This window comes from Balearica regulorum, chromosome 2, assembly GCF_011004875.1.
Source record: "Balearica regulorum gibbericeps isolate bBalReg1 chromosome 2, bBalReg1.pri, whole genome shotgun sequence".
Classification (NCBI taxonomy): Eukaryota; Metazoa; Chordata; class Aves; order Gruiformes; family Gruidae; genus Balearica; species Balearica regulorum.
In genome coordinates, this window is record NC_046185.1 from 104908813 (window position 1) to 104923848 (window position 15036).

Sequence of the window (15036 nt, forward strand, 5' to 3'; positions counted from 1 at the left end):
ATTTTGCTAAAGCAAGAAGTCTTCTGCATTGTAAGGCATGATTTTATATTATAAGTGTATTTTTTTCCAAATGGCTGCCTCTTGTGTCTTGAATGAAAAGTGACAGCAAAGCTGTTCTTTCACACCAGAAATTAAAGAGTATTTTGCTAAAAACCCCAAAGACTCTTTTCTTCCCTAAAAATTATGATGGTATCTGTATTCTACTAACTCTGGCAGAAAAATAAATTTAGTACTGTTGTCTTGGACAATCTAAAGATGTTAAATATTTGAATATAGATCCTATGCAATTAAGGCCATCAATTTAGAAGTATTACCTACAGTTAACGAATACACTAGGAAACAAAATGCTTCACTTTATGAGAACAGCAACAAAAGTCCTGTTAATCTCTCCTTGACTTCATTTAATCTTTGAATTTAACAACCGAAGATAAAGTCAGAAGGTAACGTACTAAGGTTTAGTGGAGTCGGCTAAAGTTTCAAATGATGGTGCACATCTGTCAAGAACTTTAAAAACTTGTAGCAATTAACAAGTAAGGCCAAGATTTTCCTCAATTATGTAAACCAGTAAAGAAGTGAGAACACCTGCATAGTATGGTAGAACAAAATCACTGGAACCTAAATTTTGGAAAGATCACTAAAACACTTGTTCTATCAGAAAATAGAGACAAAAAGCACCAGAGAGTAAGATGAAAATAATATTAGCTACAATGTGTAGTATATGGTCACAGTCCACCTCAAATTCCTTTAGTACTTCCAGAGGCCACAAACAGCCATGTGCCTTAGGAGTTCATTAAAACTGTTTTGGAACCTTTTCCTAAATGACGCCCTAAACAGCTCCTTGATTTATAATCTATTGTCTCTAAGTAATCTGCACAAATAATTAGATAAGAGCTAAAAACTGCTGAATTTTTCAGAAGGGGTAATTAGAAGCCAGCATTCTCTACAACCTCAGCATAAAGCAGGATCGTATGACTCTAGAAGATAAAACAAACCAATATTGTAGCACAGTGAATATTTTTCTGAACCGCTACTACAGCACTTGAAGCTGAAGGCACTGCATTTGACATTTCTGTATTTAAAAACTGTAAGAAAACAAAGCCAGATTAAGCAAAACAGTGCTCAAATCTTTGAGAGCAAAAATACCTTTAAATAGTCCAAGGACATCAAAAGTGTTTACTGCTGTGTGTCAAAAACAGTTTTAAGAGCAGAAGCTAAATAACTGGCAACATTTCCAATTATATTTCGACCACATGGCAGATGTTAATAGTGCTCAGCTGCAGCAAAGCTCTCATAATCCCAATTAACTAGAGAAGTTTGAACATCTTATTTAGTATACAGGAAGTAAGAACTGCAGTTCTTAATGTGCAGAAAGGTGAACTCACAGTATGCAGACTCAAGAGCTGCAATCTAATGGAAATTTTAGTACCACCCTTTCCGTGCACAAAAGAAAGAAAAGTGATCTTATATGCAATAATAAACCTGTTAGAGCTTATTTCAAGCTTTATAAACTATTCAGTTATTCTTCCAAGCATGTGTTCCATGCAAGCTTTTAAAAAAATGAACCTCAACTTACACAAAAGTTTTAAAAACAGGAAAATCCTACATACAATCCATAGTCTCCACTGCTTTTTTCTTCTTCCTTTTACTAATACCTACCTTCTTTTTAGAGGAAGATGAACAGGATAGCAGAAAGCTGGAAGAAGTAGTGAAAGATAAAGAGTTGAGATGCATAGAACTGGAGAAAAAATGAGTATCTGAGAAGCAGAAGATGGGAAAAAGGACTACCACAATAAAATCTTTCAAAAGAAGGCAAATAAAGTACATTTCACTAACACTCAAAAATACTCAGCAAGTTGTCTTAATTTTTTTAAATTTCTGTATGCAGTGCTACCTGAAAATAAAAAATGTTTAATAGGACATGCAATCTTCAATGCACTGATCAAAAATTAATAGCTTATTACAACATGATTAATTTCTAAAATATGTAAAATCTCCAAATTACAAGAATCAGAAGCTCCATAAGTATTTACAGTAAAAGTGATCCAGTAACATATGATCAGCAGAAAAAGTATCTTCAATTGATCTTGTGAAAAGCTGGCACATCAGTGCTAAAGTGATTCTGCTACTATACAATCTGAGACTCCACTTAGAAACTTCAAACTTTGTGACACCTCCTGCTTGGAGTTTGTGGGTTTTTCACTGCTCTGAACCCTATGCCCTACCCTTGAAGACTTACCTCATTCTTCATGCTCACTAACTTAGTGGGAAGCTGAAGGGTAACTCTTGAAGTTGCTTCCCTAATCTCAAAAGATTACAGAAAAGTACTATGCACAGTTCAGTCAACTATTGTAAGAAGCTTGTGAAAATCCCCTGGGAAATTCTTATGTGAGTATGTAAGTAAGATATGAAAGTTGGTAAGCTATGCGAGTGTTTACAAAAAGGGAATTACACTTTTATATTCTTAATTCAGCTGGTTTTTACTTACATGCCATGTACTTATGTATTCAATACCTCAATAACAGAATTGAGAGCTGATGAACAAGCAGTATGATCTATATTGTGAACTAATTCCCAAATGGGATCCCTATTTTTAGTGAATTAAGTATGAATTCTTAAACATGAAGGCAAACACAGTACGTAAGACATTGCATTTATGTGATTCATAGGCTGTTTCTGATCTCACGTCACCTCTTTCAGTTTTAACTAGCCACTCCCTCCCCAGTCGTTCAGTTTCTTCCCCAGCCAACCCAACTGAGTACAGAGTATGGTACCATAGACATACAAACTACTTAGAGACTACAGAGGGAGTAGGACACATTCACCAAGGCACCAAGAAAAAAAAAAATAAAGTAAGAAAAGGAGTAAGAATGACTAGGGTGTGATAAAGTGCAGGTTCCTTCCAGAAGTGTTTTTTGGAATCTCCTATCTCAGGCAAAACTTCCTTGAATTTTATATAACCAATGGGTCTCTTGAGATCATTGTAAGTACTATTTTTCAGGAGTATCTGTAAGCCTAGATACATAGGAAAATCCATTGTGATACAAAATTCTGTAATAATTGAAGATCTATCATGTCAGATATACTTAATTTCTGTCCCTAACAGAATATCTGTATCTACTACTCCTAGTACTCATTAAAAAAGTTCTCTTTTCTTCTTCACCAACCAGAAGACTGATTCCTTCTTCCATAATTTTTCTCCCTCTCCTTCTCTTTTAGTGTTGGACAGATAAAAAGAGTTAAGGTTTTCCACTAAGATCACTCTTGAATAAGAGTGAGGGACCCACTTTCCAAAATTCGAGATAAAAACTGGAAAAAGAACAATTAGGAAAAAGTAAATAAGATGACTATCACCATTTTGTAGTCATTTTTTAATCTCTTACCTTTCCTCTCCCGTTCTCCTTCAACCCATACTGGCCAACCTCCTACAGCAATGCAGAAATCCAGAAAAAAAGAAGGGAACAGACCAGCATAATAGAGGAGAAGCTTACAGATGTTGACAGTATAGCATATCATAGCATGAGAAGAGACAGAACTACTTAAAATGAAAATTCGTTTTTAAGAGAACAAGCTATGGTAACTTCAACAGTGAACAGTCTAGGAAAATACTCTGTAGATTGTTTAGATAAAAGGACCAAAGTTGGGGGGGTGAGGGGGAGGAAGGAATTTAATGTTTCCTGGAAAAACAGGAAACCTGCTACACTTCTGCCCAAATCAAGAGAACGGAGAATTGTCTGATATCCTGAACTGTTGATTATGAGCAGAATTTATGCAGGACTACCTAATTTAAGACAGGAGGAAATGAGATGAAAGGAGGGAGGAGGAATCTGGCTTTTAATTAAGAAATAGATCGAAAGAAAAGAAGTCCTAGCAGAATACCATTTCTACAAACTGTGTTAAGAATATAGGTAAAGGCAGATTTCTGAAAATATCCTGATGATAAATTTTAAGAGCAGAACAGTAAAAAATAATTGCAAGCATTCATAGTTTCACTGATGTTACAAAAAAATATTCATTTGAAATTATTAGGATAGGATATGTAAAAGATTATTATTTCCTGAGTTTATTTTTTAAGTCACTTTTGAGCTGACTCTCCCGCTATAGAGGCTGAAATGTTTCTGACAGAATAAATGCTCACAATGAATGCCGACTTTCATCAGAACTCTTATGAAACAAACTTTTTTGGAATCCATTTCTCCATTTTGAAAGTTGCATCTTTTTCATTCAAATTAAGATATATGCAAGTCTAAAAAAAGACAAGCCCTTTTTACAGAAAATGATCGTACTTTTACAAAAATGGTAGAGAGGGGTAATTTACATTTGGATGAAAATGAGTATATCCAGAAATACGACTATAAGAAGACTGGACTTTCCTTCTTCTACAGGATACCTTTTACAGAATTTATAAACCAGTTTTAGTAAGGTATATCCAGATGCATATACACATACCTCGTATTCCTTCCTGCAGACCTTTAAAACATCATTCTTTGCAGAAGCCTGAAAGACAGATAAATTTCTCCATTTGTAGTAGAAAATAATAAAATCATGTTGCAAAATAAAGACAATTCTACCTTTATATTAACCATGGATTCATTATCTATTTAAATGTTCCTTTTTAAGAATCTAAAAAATCCATGTCAAGCTTTATGAAAAAAAGGCAGAAACCATGACTGTGAATACTACATTTAATTAAAACTCCAAACCTCATATTTCTGTACCAAGTTAGTTGATACCGGAAGAACACAAAGCAATTTTGTTTTTGTGAAAGGTTTACCAGATAGAGCAGAATACAGGAAATATTTAGGAAATGGAAGAACGTGAGCATAAAAATCTCCTCATTTTGCATGCTCAATACCACTTGTGTGCCTCTTTCCCTTCTCTTCCCTCTTGTACATACAGTCCTACAGTTCCTATTGTCAAACTGAGTTGCAGAAATTCTCCCTTCAAACTGCAGATCAGTATCATCTGTATAGTACTTCTTGCTCCTTTTTCATATGACAGATATTCAAAATTATTATTACTACTAACATGAGTTATTTCCCCCTCCAGTAATTTAAAATACCAGGGTAAAGTCTGACCTTGGACCTATCGTATCACCTTCTTAAAAATGCCTCCAAAACTCCCTCAAGTTTCAAGAAAAATTAAAATCCAAATATTTCCCATTATCTCTAGTGTTTGGCAAGTATCTATATTTTAGTTTAGATGAAAATCATATGAAATGTATCAACCAGAGTCAGCTAAAGTACAAAATATAGCCAAGATTCTGAGAGAGCAGAGTCTGCAATCAAACAATACAGCATCTGACTCTGAGAATGAGAAATAATATAACAATTAAATTAACAGAATTTCATAGGACACTGTAATAAATATAAGTGCTTTTATCAGGTTTGGAAAACACCTAAATGTTAGGATAAATTTGAAAACTTTGCTAAGAAATGCATTTGGGACCAGATACATATATCTTCAGAAGATCAAAAGTACCCAGTTTGTTATACTCCTCACTTGTTTTCCGCACTACTCAGTTTGTGTACTCACTGCTCATCTGTTGTCAAATACTTTAAACTATATGCTTTTGGGTGAAGGTAGCACCTTTTTTTTTTGCATGACAACAATTTGCAGTAGGCTGCTGGTCCAAGACTAAGGTTACACAGGTAACATGCAAGACACTACAGTGAGTATTAAGAACATCTGTGCTCCAGAACCGAGTTACAAGGATGATGATAAATAATTATATGGTCTTTGCTTTTGAAGATGCTTTCAAGGTCACAAGCATATATTTAGGAAAAAAAAAATCACAAAATGCTTCACAGATTTTTTAATAAAAAGGTTATTGCTAAATTTATGTATTATGCTTAAAATTGTCACTTGACAAAAACAGTGATATAGTACCACCAAACCCAACTTTATTCCATCTGATGAAAAAAACTCTTTGAAGAGGCACAAAAATCCATTTGCGGCTGTAACCACAATGTTGCATCACTAAACATTACACTGCAAAAACAGAGAGCTTAGAAACAGCCACATATTGCCTTTCACTCAGCATTATTTTAAAATAACAACTTTCACATAGCAATCGTGACAAAAAAATTCAAGAAATTAAGCTTAGCATAACCAAAGAGAGCGTCAGAATCTTTATGGATTCAGTCAATAAATTACTACAAAGTAACAAACTAGAACACATCAGCAATAATCACACGCCTGCTGCCTGCAAAGCAAAACTAAGGGGATTAGCTCCATTTGTCAAGTGCAGTGGTGCACTGCCTGCAGCCAGTTCACCGGCTCTCACCCTGGAACTTCTGTGGTGTCAAAGTTACAAACCCAGTAAGATTTCATCTTAACTATCTCTTCATTACTGAGCAATTACATGTGGTATCAGAATGTACAAAAAAGGCACAACTAACACTAAGGTCTTCACATTTCTTCTTCAGGCTCATCAAGTCATAGCGAGCAGCCTAGTTCTACAGCACAGCTAAAAAAACATATCCAAAAAAATCCCCCCACAATAAACCACCATTTTTCTTAAACTAGGTTTTCATCTCAGTAGACTTGAACTTTTACTTTATTGTTGAAAATTCACTTAAAAAATGTAATTTTTTTTGGTTTTTTTTTAATTTGGTTGCTGGCATTTATCACCAGTAGTACTTCCTGGGAAGTATCTAGTCATATTTTGCAATTTTAAAAAGAGTTTATGTGGTAATTTGATTTTGATATAAAAATTGCATTAAGCCTGAAATTCATAAACAGTAATACGTAAATGAATTCAACATGGCGTCATTTGACTTAACCAAAGAAAAACAATTAGAAAGCCTTACCTGTTTACATGCTTGCCGACATTCCACAGCAATAGCTAGCTCACAGCAACCTAAACCTACCCACCCGTCAGACTTCTTCAAAACTCCTGTGAAAATGACAGTACATATTACAGTAGAAAGCAAAACTATGCCATCATTTTCCCTTCCCTTAAGTCATTTACTTTTCAAATTTCATAATCCTGTTCTCATTCAAGAAGCCTATTTATGGATTACGTTTTTATTGGAATTTATGAAGTCATTCCAAAACAACTAAGCAAGTAAAGCGCAAGTCTGTGCCTTAATAAATGCTGAACTTGGCAATTATGAAGTACCTTCTATACACAGAGTTTAAAGATGCTTTATGCACACTATTTTGTATGCACTGGAAGTATCAGAGTTTGATAATCTGATTTATCTAATGTGAAATATAAGCCAACAGAAACTAACAAGAAAAGAAAAACCTCATTAAAATTACCAACATTATCTCCTACAGACACATTCTCTTGTTGGTTTCAGTAGCATGCTTTTCTACCAACTTTGTCAACACAGAATATATTTCTTACTTTTTCTTCAAGCTTCCTATACTGGTTCTTGTTGGGATGGAGTTACATTTCTTCACAATAGCTGGTATGGGGCTGTATTTTGGGTTTGTGATGAAAGCAGTGTTGATCAGTGCTTACACAGTGTCAATGCCTTTTCTGCTCTTCATACGGACCCTCTAGTGAATAGGCTGGGGGTGCACAAGGAGTTGGGAGGGGAGGGCTGACCCCAACTGACCAAAGGGATATCCTAGACCATATGACATCGAACTCATCAATAAAATTAAGGAGTGGAGGCCAGCGGGGTTTGCTGTTGCTCAGAGACTTGGCTGGGCATCAGTCGTTTGGTAGTAAGCGATTGTTTTCTTTTGCATCATTTGTTTTTCTTGGTTTTGCGGGTTTTTTTTCCTTGCTTTTTGTTGTTTTTTTCTTCCATTTTTTAATTATTAAGCTGTCTTTATTTCAACCCAGAAGTTTTCTAACTTACCCTACCGATTCCCCCCCCATCCCGTTGATGGGGCAGTGAGCAAGTGGCTGTGTGGTGCTTAGCTGCTGACCAGGGTTAAACCACGACACTTCCTCTGTACTTTATCTCCCCTGATAAAATGGTTTCATATCCAGAATTATCCTCAATAAATGTTTCCCATCTCCCTTTTTCCATTTATTTCACTATTCCCTTATCCTCATTTCATACCATAAAGTTACACAGAAAAGCAAATTGCTGCCATAAGTTGTTTCATCCTCTTGATCTATTCACAATTATAGACTTTCTGATGTTTTCCAGACATCAGAAATCAAATAAAAGAAGAATGCATTCCTGTATCTATTTCTCACATAACTTTAAAGACAGAAATGATTAAAGAGAAGGTTTAACCTATGCAGCTGCCCAGCAGCTGTGGCAAATTTGTTACACTTTTTCCTTAGAGTGGGAGGTGGAATTATTTAGCTCAAATGAACCACTCATTTTTGTTATGAATATTTTAAACATAAAGCAGTATTTTAGGACATGTACAGATTATATCCTTCATGTAGAAATAAAAAGTACGAAGTAAAAGAATCAATCACTGAATTTAAAAAAATGCTCTTAAGCCTGGTAGAAATGTCTATTCAGAAAAGTCACATGGAATGTCCAGCTTTTAAAAAGGGAAGTGAAAGAGCTAGGAATGAGACCAGTGAGCTTTAAATCAAATGCTAAGAAAATACTGAAAAAAAAGTCATTAAAAATCGTTGCAATTAATGGAAAACAATCACCAGTAGGTATTTATCATGAACAAAATTGCCTTTAAAACACACTCTGTTGGCTTTACAAACACAGGTGGAATAGGAAGTCTCACCACTATCAGTCTTTCATGACATTCTGATGGGCAAATTAAGAAAACACATTAATAGTAAATGTATAAAGGAGGAGCAAAATCTTTAGCTAAATTAACATATTTCCTCAGCAAATTAAAATATTAATTACATTTATTAAAATGCAAATTAAAACCTTAATGCTTGACACAAGCAAGGTAGCAGGATTGCATAGCAGGTGGAAGGAGCAGAGAGGCAAAGGTGAAGACCAGCTTTTGGTTGCAGCCTGCATTCTGTCAGTTTGAAGTGGCTGTGTACCATCAGAATGGTCCAGACCTTCTGGAAACACTGTAGGACATTGATTTACTGGTCTTTTTGGAGACTGTCCAAATCATCTTTACATCTATTCAGAGTATTGGCTCACCATTCCAATTCAAACTAGTTCAAAGAAGTTCAGTGAAGGCCATGAACAACTGCAAATTCAGCTCACCTTCCACTTGGTGGTAGGCACGAGTTTTTCAGAGATTGAGCATCTTTTTGAAAGTGTTAAAGAGATGGCTGTTGTGCACACATCAATAGTTTGTAATCAATGTTCAAAAACTCAGAATGTGATGCATTGCTTTAATTCCAAAAGTAAAAGCATGTCATGGAAGTCATACACGTATGTCTAATTACATATGTATAGTTAATTGCCAAATTAACTACTCACTACATTCTATTTTGGGCCTAAAATAATGTAGCAGTTGTTTCTGGATAACTTTCATATGTGGAGCTACGTACAGACTCCTTTCAATCAAAACAGTAACGTTCGGTGGAATATTTATTAATAGGATTGATATTGTAAGGTATAAGCAATCTAAAAAAAACCTACAAGAAACATCATGTGCAATATGAAAACAAGATTTTCAGAAATGTCTGCTACAATAACCAACTATAACCAAGAGAAACACATAATAAATACAGCTGTACATTTTTAGGGGCAATGTCACCACTGAATAGTCACCAGTGAATCACCACTGAGTAATCAAGCATCCATATTTTGTACAACACAGAACCTGTGGTTTTCAGGCATACTTTTACTGGAACTAAACTGTGCTAAAAGAATGAAGCAAGCTGCAAATACACGCCAAGTTAAGAATGCTGGTAAGTTTCAGCTATAGTTAGTATTTTCTTGGCAAGTGGCCCTCTCCCCAGGATATTTACAAGTAGCAGACAAGCTTGCAGAGAAAAAAAAAGATGTTACATCTTCAAAAAACATTGAACTGCAATTTTAATACAGCAACTTATAAATTAATTTTGTAGTCACGGTAATTAAAATGCATGCATTTCTAGACAAAAATACACCTTCGGTGCACAACTGACTGGAGTCCATATTTCTGATTAATTTGGTAAATACCAAATTAACTGATAAAAGTACAATAGAGATCCCTGAACTATAAAAGATTGTCTAGTTGCGTAACACAGGCTCTTGTCCCACATCTCCAAAAAGTTTCCAGAAGCCACATCACGTAAGTGAGATGACTTAGAACACACAGATTATTTCCTTATTATAAACATTTGACTGCAGTCTCCACAAGAGTATTGAAGTCAGAAACAGAGGTAAGAAGCTGCATAAACATTAAAAATTAGAATGTCATCTCTGATACACTTATTTTGTGATACAAAAAACATTCTAAATTTTGGAAACATTTTACGAGAGAGAGAGAGTGAGTGTCTGTGGAGTGTGTGTGTTGTACTATGAAAAAATCAGAGATGCTGATCCAGTCAAAATTCAGTTTGTGGCCCCATTCTAAACTCTGTTATGAAATACACTCTGTACTGAGGGTAGTCAAAGGGGAGAAAAATCAGAAGGAAAACCACAGAATCACTCAGCTTGGAAGGAACCTCTGAAGACTCTTTAGTCCAACCTCTCTGCTCAAAGAAAGGTCAGCTAGAGCACACTGCCCAGGACCACGCCCAATAAGGTTTTTTCTTATGTTTAAATAGAAGTTGCCGTTGTTCAGTCTGTGCTCACTGCCTCTTGTCCTGCCACTGGATATCACTGAGAAGAGCATGGCTCCATCTTCTTTACACACTTCCATCAGATCATTATACATATTGATATGATCTACCTCCCTCAGCTTTCTCTTCTTGACAATGGTAACCAATCCCAGCTCTCTCAGCCTGTCCTCATGTATGTTCCAGTCCCTTAATCATCCTAAAGTGGCTCTTTGCTGGACTTGCTCCAGCGTCTTCATATCCTTCTTGCACCAAAATGCCCCAAACTGGACACAGTATCCCTGATGTGGTCTACTCATTGCTGAGTAGAGGGGAAGGAACGCCTCCCTTAATCTGCTGGCAACACTCTCCCTAATGCAGCCTGGGTCTTGTTGTCCTTCTTCGCTACAACGGCACATTGCTGGATCACGTTCTACTTGCTATCCATGAGGATCCCCAGGCACGTTTCTACAAAGCTGCTTTCCAGCTGGTCAAGTCTCCTGTGTGCTGCGGAGCATGGGGCGTTCATCAGGTGCAAGACTTTGCATTTCCTTTTTTGGAACTTCATGAGGTTCCTGCCTGCCTATTTCTCTGATTTGTCAACATCCCTCTGAATGGCAGCACAACTATCAGGTTGTCCTGGGTTCGGCTAGGATAGAGTTAATTTTCACCAGAAGCTGGGATGGGACACAGCCAGGACAGGTGACCCAAACTAGCCAAAGGGGTATTCCATACCATGTGACATCATGCTCAGTTTAAAAGGGGGCTAGTTGGAGAGGGATGGTGTGGCTCCAGGATGTATGGCTTGGGGATGGTTCTGAGCTGTATGGTCGTTGGGTAAGAAACTGCATTGTGTCACCAGTTTTGTACCCATGAGGCTTTGCCTTTGTCTTCCCATTCTCCTCCCCATCCCACCAGGTGGGGGGGGGTGGGGAAGTGGAGGCAGTGGGGGGTGAGCGAGCAGCCACGTGGTGCTCAGCTGCTGGCTAGGGCTAAACCACGACAGTCCTTTTTGGTGCCCAACGGTGGGGCACGAAGAGTTGAGATAACGACAGATTTGACCCGACTGTGTTAAAACAAAGTTGTTCCAAGTATTTATTGCATTATTTTAAACAGCTGCTGGTCACAATGGTGTTTCGTTTGATCACATGGCTGTGGTATCTAAACCCGTATTTGCTGTATGCACTCCTTGCAATGCTGTTTATCATGTCTGGGAGAGGGGCCTGGATTCTCATTTTGCTGTACTGTGCAATATCAACTTCGGATATGATAACATCAATGGTCATGAGCTTAAGTTGGTATTTGTATGGGGCTTTGCTGTCATGCCCGTACCTCAGACGACATCTTTTTGAATTGATTAATAATCGCACCCAACCTATGGGAAAGGCCGGGGCTGGGGGGTTACCTTCTCCCACCCTTTTACCTCCCCTTTTCCATTCAGGCTAGTCACAGCAGCTTTTGAGAATTCTGAATACCCTTGGAATGTTCAGGCCAGTATATTCCTGTTATTATATCTTCTGAATGTGTTTCAAATCTTGTTCAGGGTTACAAAAAAGTTTTAAGAACATCACCCAGGGATCTTCCCCGAGGCTGAATAGTCAGGGCTGGCATGGCATGTGGGAGAACATGGGCAGGTATCTAGAGAACTTCTCAGCCCTACTGGTTTGGAGCTTCACTCCCGAACAACTACAGGACCCTGACAAAGTGGTAGAATATTTGAAACGAAAACGCTGTGGCTATTCCAAGGAGGCACAACTTACCGCCCTGTGCCGGGCCCTGGCCACTATCTACCAAACACTGCTCGATAGCAGGCAGCGCCATCAGGGGGAAGAGAGGGAGAACAGACCCACCAGCACAGTGGCTACCCAAACCCCCACAACAGGCACAGTGGCTAGCCCAACTCCCGCAAGAAGCACGGCAGCTAGTCCAACCACCAAGACAGGGACTGTGGACACTCAGACCCCGGTGACAGACACTGTGGGTACTCAAACCCCCTGTAACAGGGACTGCAGGTGAACCAAAAAACCCAACCCGTACCAGTATCAGTTGCCCCTATACACAAGAAGAAATACACAAGGAAATCAGTTCACTTAGTGAAGGATGATGATGAACAGGGACCATCATGAGAACAGGAAGAAGAGCCTGAACCAGAGGTAATCACCCAAATCCCTGTCCCTGAGTGAGCTGCGAGATATGAGGAAAGATTTCAGCTCCTTCCAGGGGAGCACATTATGACCTAGCTGCCCTGATGCTGGGATAACAGGGGCCAGTAGCCTGGAATTAGTGGGTAGGGAGGCCAAGCAGCTGGGATTTCTGTCTAGGGAAGGGGGCATTGACAAGGCAATTGGGAAAGAGGCACAGGCCCTCAGCCTCTGGAGGCGACTCCAGTCAAGTGTGAAGGAAAGGTGAAGATGTTCCCTTCAGCAAAGATGTATGTTGGCCAGGCAAGCAAACTACCATGGAACGAGTACCTGATGGAATTAGCTGTGCAGGAGATGGTTTACTATGACCCAGACAACGCGTAGTTGCCCACAGACCCTGATGAAGTCCAGTGCACAAGACCCATGTCGCGGAAGTTTGTACAGAGCGCACCATCACTGCTGGTAATGGACAGGAACAGTAACTGGTGGTAATGGACTGGTGCCAACCGTGGATGAAGTGGCTGGCCGACTCTGGCAATATGAAGAGAGTCTCTCTTCTTCCCTCGTCTCAGCTGTGGAGAAACCGTCCCGGGAGTTCCAGCAATTCAGAGAGTGTATGTCCTACTACCTACCTGTATGGACCAGTATCTCAGCTATTAGGAATAAGCATCCCTCTGCTCAGGAAAGAGGATATAGAGGGTACACACCACAAGGCACCCTGTGGGTTTTTCTGTATGACCATGGAGAGGACATGAGGAAGTGGGATGGAAAACCTACCTCGACTCTAGAGGCATGGGTATGTGAGCTGTGAGGCAAAACAGTCACAAAAGGGGATTCTTCCAGGAAAAATGCTGTTCCTCTTTCAAACAGGCAGTCCCCCAGACCGAGTGGAAGGCCTACTTGTACATATGATCCTCTTGAAGGGATCTCTAAGTCATTTCTGCAAGGAGCAGTGAATACGATGAGCAGGATTAGAGGAGCCCTGCCTCCAGCCAGGTGGATGAGAGGGACAACCGGTTTTATTGGACTGTGTGGATCCCATAGCCTGGCAGGTCAGATCCACAGGAGTACAAGGCCCTAGTGGACACTGGTGCACAGTGTACTTTAATGCCATCAATATATGGCAAATGATATATGGCTTTGTGAATCCAGCAAAAATCTGCTTGCTTACTTTCCTCTCATAACAAAGAGCTGTTTGTGCTAAACTCAAACTTGGAAAATATTTTTCCACAACTTATGTTTAGATTTGTACCTTTGGATAGTATGTTGTACGGCTTTGTGTGTGCATTTATATAAATCTATATACATCAAATTTTTACATCAGTAAAACATACATACACATATACAGAATTTTTATATTAAAATTGTGTCCTTACAGCATCGCTGGCCCCGTTTCTTCATTACCTGCTTTGGGGCTATTCAAGCACTAAACCTGGTTATGATTAAGTTTATATTTATCTGTGATTGTACTAAGAAACCTTTTAGTTTAAATTGCACTTCTCCCACCCTGATATATTTATAGAATGCAACCAAATCCACTTTCAGCTTTCCTATTATTAGGCCAAACAGGGAAAAGTCTTCTCATAGTCTCTTTGTAGAAGACATTCTCTCAATTCCTATAATAATTTTTGCAGCCCTTCCAGGGTAAGTTTATCTCTCTGAATACAGGTAAGCAAAACTGTACGTGGTCTTATAAACAAAAGTATAGCACTCAGTCTTAAAAATTGTGTTAAAACTTACAAATAAGTGAAAGATATCCATTCCTGTATATACACAAATTTAATTCGCAGGTTTAGTAGCTGCATTGAGAGGGCAGTTCCCAGTTTATCATGTGAACTACTGTTAGCTCTGCATGAAAGGCCTTCAGCTTTTTACTGTCAAATTTCATCCCATTTCTGTTATACCGGTTTTAATTATTGTGTAGGGTTCTGACGTGGTTTAGCCCCAGCCGCTCGCTCACCCCTCCCCCAGCAGGCTGGGGAGGAGAACGGAAAAACAAGGGCAAAGCCTCGAGGGTTGGGATAAGGGCAGTTTACTGGGACAGCAAGGGAGAGGGAAACAATCAACAACAGTGCTGATAACAGATAGTAACAATGGGTGATAACAGAGAACGATTTTACCGATCCGACGACCGACCGGACGCTCGACTGGACGCTCGACCCGTCCCGGAGCCACGCCGACACGCTGAACCCCCCCTGCCCGACTGGCCCCCTTTTATGGTGAGCATGACGTCACATGGTATGGAACAGCCCCCGGCCAGCTTGGCTCACCTGTCCTGGCTCCTTGGGAAATTAACTCTAT

General features: G+C 38.8%; 1 protein-coding gene across 2 annotated transcripts in view; it reads right to left on the minus strand.

The window, feature by feature from the left end:
- RECK (reversion inducing cysteine rich protein with kazal motifs) overlaps positions 1 to 15036 on the minus strand; it is an 89313-nt gene that overhangs the window by 38815 nt on the left and 35462 nt on the right. The window contains exons 5-7 of one of the 2 annotated variants that reach the window (XM_075745237.1): positions 6810 to 6895; positions 4447 to 4494; positions 3381 to 3422 (exon numbers count right to left, since the gene is read on the minus strand). In XM_075745237.1, the coding sequence (XP_075601352.1) occupies positions 3381 to 3422; positions 4447 to 4494; positions 6810 to 6895 (176 nt within the window). The remainder of the gene's footprint in view (positions 1 to 3380; positions 3423 to 4446; positions 4495 to 6809; positions 6896 to 15036) is intronic. The other variant, XM_075745238.1, reaches the window with a different exon arrangement.